This window comes from Watersipora subatra, chromosome 10 (genome assembly GCF_963576615.1).
Source record: "Watersipora subatra chromosome 10, tzWatSuba1.1, whole genome shotgun sequence".
Lineage (NCBI taxonomy): Eukaryota > Metazoa > Bryozoa > Gymnolaemata > Cheilostomatida > Watersiporidae > Watersipora > Watersipora subatra.
The window spans coordinates 52709025-52716866 of record NC_088717.1 but is presented as its reverse complement, the minus strand read 5'-3'; the positions used below and the strand labels follow the sequence as shown (position 1 = coordinate 52716866).

General features: G+C 33.0%; 1 protein-coding gene across 1 annotated transcript; it reads left to right on the top strand.

The window, feature by feature from the left end:
- Positions 1 to 2770: 2770 nt before the first annotated feature.
- LOC137406506 (adhesion G protein-coupled receptor B2-like) lies at positions 2771 to 7652 on the top strand. Its single transcript, XM_068093085.1, has 7 exons — positions 2771 to 2808; positions 2967 to 3011; positions 3151 to 3321; positions 4989 to 5105; positions 5224 to 5549; positions 6092 to 6262; positions 7433 to 7652. Exons 1-7 carry the CDS (start codon positions 2778 to 2780, stop codon positions 7547 to 7549), a joined length of 978 nt encoding a protein of 325 aa, XP_067949186.1. The 5' UTR covers positions 2771 to 2777; the 3' UTR covers positions 7550 to 7652.
- Positions 7653 to 7842: the final 190 nt, after the last annotated feature.

Below are 7842 nucleotides of genomic sequence, written 5' to 3'. Positions count from 1 at the left end.
ACACATCTCCGGCTGTTATTAATGCAAGCAAATAATTATTGTAATCAACTTTGAGAGATTATCACAAACAGTATAAAACAGCTTTTATAATGTTAATATAAACAATAATCAAACTACAATTTTGCAAGTGTTTCATTTAATTACAGAAGGGTAGACGCCTCACCTAGCTAGTTATATGTATTGTTTGAAACAATTGAGGTTAGCCGATTTCCATCAAGTTTAGTTGTGATTAAGGCATGACTTTGCATACACCACGTTAAAAGGTAACACAAACTGACTCTTCGTGTGACCTTATAGCTGCACAATTTTTAGTTGAAAACTTTTGAACAGTGATGTAAAAAATGACAAGTATTTTTTGCTTAATATTCTATAAAAAATTATGCAACCAGAAACAATATCTTAGAACAGCTTAAATTTGAAGAAATTTTGGTTTTACACAGTTGATATCGAAATTAAAAGCTTCTTTAGATTGAAACAAAGCTAGTTCCTGAAAAATTTGCACTTGCCTTAGCTTGTATCAGGTCTCATGGAGTATTATGTGTAGCAGGTGTTAGATTGTCTAATAAGTTAAATTATAAATGCCTCTATTAATCACAACTCTCAGGTATGGATTTTAATTGAAAGGCTTTCAGACTTGCGATAGAACGTTACAAACTAGTATGCAAATACGTTGGTAGTTGCAAAGAGTCAGTTTATAGGACCATACAGAATTGGCTTAAGGTTTTTTAATCCAACTCTTTGTAATCAGTTGTTAAATTATTCAGTTGCAGATCATCATATAACATCAGAAATTTAGCAATTCATAAGTTGTTGCATCTCTTTCAAATGTCAACAATTTTTACACGCCTGCAATCAATATTCTTGAAATGAAGTCTTTTTAGAGAGGTGAGGCCTAAATGTTAAGTTAAGATTCTCTTGATTTTAGCAATGACCTCTCTGATACTGGGCAAGTTTCCAGTCAACTAGGCTCCCTGCCACTGGGCTTCCTGCCACTGCAATAAAGCTATTAATAGAACTTTTACCTTTGCAGCTTTTGCTCACAACAGCAAAGCAGATATTTTGCACAACTTTTGATGGCTTCTCAACACCATGTATAAAGTTAGATGGAGCTCAGTATTTAAGTCCTTCTTGTCACTTACACTAGTTATATTTAGCGTCTTTTTTAACCCCACAAAACCTACTTCATCGTATAATTTTATGGATTTAAAACCATTAGATAGATCAATTCAGGAGAGGAAGCTTTCTTTTTAGTAAACAGACAGCTTTCAAAAGAGGTTAGGTGAAGTCAGGAGAGGTTAGGTGAGACTAGTAGAGGTCAGGTAATGTCAGGAGAGGTTTAGTGAAGTCAGGAGAAGTTTGGTAAGGTCAGGAGAAGTTAGGTAAGAATTGCTTAAGTTGAGTAAGAATGGGTGAGGCCAATCACGGTCGTGTGAAATCAAGCAAAATTGGGAGAAGTTGGTTAGATCAGATGTGGTAGGGTGAGAACAAGTGATCATGAGTGACATCGAGCAACGCTGAGTGCTGTTGAAAAGTTCAACTAAGATCATTTCAAGTACATGGGTTGTTTGCTAAAGTCAAGTTAAATGAGGAAAAGATAGGTGAGGCTATACGAAGTCGGGTGCGGTTAGATAAGGTCAGAGGAGGAGAAGCTAAAACGAAAGAAGTTCTAGCGCACCAATGCTACTGACAGTAACTCAATCATCAATAGCTTACTACACAGAGAGACAATAATTTAAACTCTGGCAATAAAAGTGACATTAGATTCATGATCCCTCGTTCATTTACTATGACGGCTCTTCTGTTTTATTACATTAGTAAAATTTTCATAGTTTGCATTGCTGAAGATTTAAGATTATGATTTTATTGAGATAATAAATAAATAAATAAATAACCATCCACTCACATCCCCCCTCCGCGCTATAAAATGTCAAGCAGCATAGTCGACAGTATGACAGACTAATGCTAGAATTGCTGGCATAGTTCATGCAAATAGTTTAAAAGCTGTGAACTATTTTTTCGAACTCTAACTAACGAGGAGCAGGTAGATTTGTTGTTAGCTTCAATTTCAATCAAAGTCCTGTTTATAATGATGACGCAACTGCTGATTTGCTGTTAAGCCCAAATTGTAATCTAGACGACATGCAAAAAATGGATTATGGTCTTTGAAAATACGTATTTACTTTTTTGTACATAAACTTGATAACTCAAATACGCAAAAGATTAAGAATTTAGCATTTAATAAATAAGTACATGTATATGTAAAACTTTGAGAGAGCGTTAAGATATTTGTAACAAAAGTTACTGTGAAATGCGTGTCTTTTCAATTTTTCTTCACAGAGGCCTCAAATTACTCATGCAAAGTTTGGCACTACCAACTTTCCTAATTTTTACACAGCTGGTAAATAGTTTTTTTTTAATTTTATTAAGTTATGCAAGTCTATTTCTTTAATAAACTTTAAATACATTTAACAAAAATAGCTATAACATCCTAAACCTTTCAATGATGGTTTTTATCATGCAAAAAATGATTAAAGTAGTTTTTTCTATAGTTGTAATAATCCTCATTATTTACATATCATAAAGAAATTACAACCATCTGCATGTCAAGGGCATCAGGCAACTAAAATCAATAATAAATCAGTATTAGCATTAATTGGTCAAGAATCTGACGTAATCCAAAGAACAAAGCACAGGATTGCACCGTGTCAGGTATATAAGAGAGAGTAACACCAGCTAAACACTAGTATTGAGCTGGCTCTCATACCACTTCTGTAGATATGGGGAGTTTAAGTAACTTGCTTGTTTTTGGTAAGAACAAACTTTTATCTGTATTTTAATTTATAAGTATTATGTTTGAATCTCTAACATTGTTTTTATCATGAGAAAGTTTAAAGCTTTTCTTTAAAGAAATATAAAGATATTTTTTATTCATTATTTTCAGCAGTCAAAACTATTTAGTATTTTAGGATTGCTATTGACTGGAGCGCAAAGATGCTTGGGACAAGCAAGATGTAAGTAATGCGAATATTTGAACCTTTTGTAAGAGTTACCAAAATCTCATAGTTGAAGTTTATATACATTTCTGTGATTAAACACATAACTGTAAATAACTCATCAAAATCATATAAAAAAGCATTATATATTTTATAGTTGCAAACTGCCGCGAGATTCAAGAGTGTATTCGGTACAGTGAACATGGATGCAATAATGTTGGTAAAAGACAGATCTGTGTCAGATGGGAGGACCTTGCTACATGCCCTCAACTTAACAGCCTTGGAACCGGCGGAGCAGCCACTAGCGTGGAGTTTTGTGAGCAGAACCGTAAGTGAGACACTATAAGTTTAAATAGAATGGTACTGGAAATAAACATGACACGTAACACTAAGATAAAACAGAGTTAATGCTAACTAATCATTTTCATGAGCTAGTAATGCCTTAAAAAAGCACCTGCTATGCAATGACACTATCTTACTTTAGTCACCAATGCCATAGTAGGACAGAAGAATATAGTTTATCCAAAGACTTTATAAGTTATTTTCATATGAAGAATTGTGCATAATAGTGCCTCCTTACTGCACTACTAGTTCATATAATTTTAAATTATAAAACACAAAAAATAACTCTGCAGAAAATTAAAAATAAAAGTATTGTATTATTTGTAATGCCATTAAAACTATTTTCTAAATTTTAACAATGTGTTAATTTTGAGTCAACCAGAACTATGCTACCAGTGCTATATTTGAAGTATGGCTGTTATTTGAAATGTTGCAACAGAAAACATCATTGTAAATAATGTAAATTATGAAAAAGAGAAATAAATGTCTAAATACAATCAGACCTTGGCAGCTTTTATTCATAATTTGTTCTAGAAGGCTGTTCCAAGATCCAAAAATATTTTGGTTCTTGACAAATAATGCAAATAGTTTCATCTTGTTCTTAAACAAGAAAGTGACTTAGAAGTATTCTTACACTATCTTACATTAGGAACTCTACACAAAAAGGTAGATATTACATAATGCATAAAAATGTCTTATCACTGTTCTATTAATGGGGCTAGAAAATTTTCAAGTCGAAACTGAACAATTCGCTGCCATATCTGTAAAAGATCATCGCCAGTCTTGTTACCTCAAATTTAAAGTAAACTAATACAGAAGTAGCCTGTGAGTTTTATTCTAATTAAAAAGCAAAGTTATATACTCATAGACATAAGACGCAACCCGTACATTGTGAGGCTCAACAAACTCACAAAAGTATCAAAAAAGGAAAAGTATCAATTCTGTCAAAAGTGTCTTTTCTAGATTACCTCGAAAATGTTTGAGTTAATGCTTTTTGTTCAACATTCAAAACAAACAGGTCTCAAACTTGGTGTTTAATCTCTAATTTGTATGAGGTTTAAAACTTTCAAAAACATTTTAAAATCTCAGAACATATAGCCTCATCTAAACCTGCCTGTTTCTGCTTTTGTGCTAGAGGTTTCAAAGTGCTGCATAAACTATGACAAGAATATTTGTATTTTTCTTTCCACACATATTAAAATCATTGTTTTTTAATTCCTTACACCAATATACTACAACCATTCTCAATTGTTTCAGTTTGTGAAGTTTTTGTTACTACGGCCTTCAATTCACTATTCTAACTCCTCCGCAACACTATTAGGTTACTAACTTTTAAATCACTTTTGTTCAACTCACTCAATAATTCCTGATTTCTGTAATGTGAATGTGATTTATGTACTGAATGTTTCACTGTATTGAAGGTTTGACTGTACTAAGGGTTTGACTGTACTGAAGGTTTGACTTTACTAAGGGTTTGACTGTATTGAAGGTTTGATTGTACTAAGGGTTTGACTGTTCTGAAGGTTTGACTGTACTAAAAATTGGGTGTTCTGATTTTTCTGGCTAGTATAAAACTAGCTTAAAAGAATAAATAAATATTACGAAGGGGTAATAGCGCATAAAGGATGTGCTAAATTGACAATTGTATTTTAGGAATTGGTATTACACCTTCTAGCACCGGAGTTGGAAACACTTTCTGTGCTACTGTTCAAGGAGGCTTATCGTATTCATTTGGAATCGTCAGTATGCAAAGAACTATTAACAGCTTCGGTAAGTAACTTCTTTAGTAAGATAACATAACAATTACACTATTGATTGATACAGTTTAATGGTCTTTTACCTGTCACTTTTCAGTTTATACATATGCTTTTCATGCTGTTGATTGTAGATGGACCAATTCCGATCCTTGGCTATACTAATGGTTTGGCCATGTGTTCTGGATATAATAACCATTGCACACTTGCTGGTGGTCGAGACTTCATATTAACATTCATGGTAACTGCTTGCCCAGCCACCACTACTACTGCTGCTACTCCAACAACAATGACCACAACAACACAACAAGGATGCACATGTCCACAATGGAGCAACTGGAGTGGGTGCAGTGCTACTTGTGGTTCAACAGCTCGACGAACTAGGACAAGAGGAGCTTGCACTTCTGCTTGCAGTCCAACACCACTTCAAAGTGAAACTGGCCTTTGCCCAGGTGTATCCGTAAGTCGATATGTTATAATTATAAAAGAAGTGAATTATTTTGACTTCACATAAAATATGTAAAATTATATTCTATAATAGTTAAATTGAGTAAAAAAAGAAGGTTCAATCTGGTAGACATATTATTCAGCAGTTCAGGACTTCAAAATAAATTATATCTATTGTGTTGGAGAAGATTAACCTAATTTTATACAGCTATCCAGTTCATTTTATTTATTTTTGTTTATTTACTTTGTTTTATTAGGTTATTCTATCGTAAATTTGAACCTTTGTATAATAGAAAATAGCTGCAAAAACTTTCAAAGTAAGCCATGATTGTGCAAACAATTGAATGAGACAATTGTATCTCAATTCAAACTAAATGATGACTCTTAGCAGGTGCTTTAAATTAATAATCTTAGAAAAGCAAACTAAACTTCATAGTTTCATGAAAACCCATTTCATTAGTTAAATGTTTTTTCTGATAATGAAATGCATTGCTAGTGTGTAAGTTTGTATGAAATTTTGATTGCTGTAAATTTTTATCTTCTTCGGCGTTTCAGACTAACTGTCCCATCAATGGAGGGTACACTCAGTGGTCTCAATGGACTACGTGTCCAGTGACATGTGGAACAGGTTCCCAGATAAGAAGTAGAAGCTGTACAATGCCTCCACCTCAGTTTGGAGGCGCTGACTGCGCTGGTGGAGCTACAGAATCCAGAAGCTGCATACTGGTGAGAACATTTTACTTTATTTAAATAACTAGCCATGCACCGCAACTGAGGTTATGATATCCAATAATCAAAGACATGTATGGTAGTCAAACTCCTTTGTTGTAAGTGCTGTTGGTTGAGAATTTTCTGATGAGAATTGAATCAAGTTGAGGTGTTAATGCCTTCTAAACATTTTTGGTACCAGCTGTCGCAGGTCAACCACAAAAACCAAAAGCTGTGTATTGAAATAAAAAAGTAAAGCCCTTGTTTGTAACTAATTTAGCTGATGTTCTTAAAAAAGAGGATTATTTATGTTTTTATTTTTATATAGAAGTAAAATTGACCAATTAGAAATAAAGATTAAGAATATGGCAATTTAATTGTTTAGTATAAAGTTCTAAAGTAAACGAATTGAAAAACTGCCACTATTTAATAAGATATCACCATTCGCATAAACGATATAATTGTGTTATGGCGAGTTATCTCACACCTAATAATTTTCAAAGTGAGCAATACTGGAACTAAAACTCACAGGCCTTTTAGTCATATAATAAGCTCATTCCATCATCTTCTATATACACAGGGGCATTCATGGAATAAATGTTTCTAACTATCATGACCACAAAACAGTTTCTTTTCAAGATAAGGTATAAAATAAATGTTAACTAAAATTTGAAAAATTTTTAAGTAATAATAGTATCAGGATATGTTGAAAAGCGTCTATTTGCAATATTGAATTGGGTCGTCTGGTGACTTTTAGAACTCGTGAACCTTTATTTAAGTGGGCCATTTACGCATACTATTATACATTTGAGCTAGTCTATTCTGCAGACCTCTCCTTCATGACATCACCTAATCTTTGGCACCTTGTATTTGGTGATAAAAGTTCACTCTAAAGAGGATTCCTGATTCTTAGCTATGGATATAATCAGATTTGGATTTTTCTGTTGAGTGGTTCACCTGTTTAACTTAATACTAATATTTGTGTTCCCACAACTCCTACTAGTTTGGAATTTCTTTCTCATGCTCCAAAAAACTTTTAAGAAAACTATTTGCTTTAAACGTTTCGGAAAAGCCGCTTATCAAAAACTTAAGTTATGCAATTATTCTGATACCGAAAAAAGTTTCGAAAGTCAAATAATTTTACATTTCAAACTTGATGTTTAAATTAATTTGTTTTATATATTTCAGGGTAGTTGTCCAACCACTAATAATAAAAGAGTTTGCAGAAGACAAGCTAGAAGAGGTGTTTGCAGAAGGTTTCGACGAAGACAGCGAAGAAGATGCATTGCAAGAGAATGTAACTGAGTCTTTCTATTCGCTTTTATTAATCAATGACTTGAATCTGCCAAGTTTATCGGCTGATTTGTTTTGTTCTGTAATTATTAAATAAATTATTGGTAGATTGTAAGAGGCCTCCTTGATTACATTTAGTTTCATTTTTAGGATACTTTTTTACATTTTTTACAAGGAGGGTTTTTTACATTCATATTCAGTTTTAGGCCAGTTTTTAATGCACTTATTCATTGCTAAAATCTAAAACACAAAAAAGCAAGTGACAGACACAAATAACTTGATATAAGGTTGCAAATTTTAGACAT

Coding starts and splice junctions, on each gene's coding strand:
- LOC137406506 (XM_068093085.1), top strand. CDS start 2,778: ATGGGGAGTTTAAGTAACTTGCTTGTTTTTG. Junction 3,012..3,150: donor ATGCTTGGGACAAGCAAGAT/GTAAGTAATGCG, acceptor TATATTTTATAG/TTGCAAACTGCCGCGAGATT. Junction 6,263..7,432: donor AATCCAGAAGCTGCATACTG/GTGAGAACATTT, acceptor TATATATTTCAG/GGTAGTTGTCCAACCACTAA.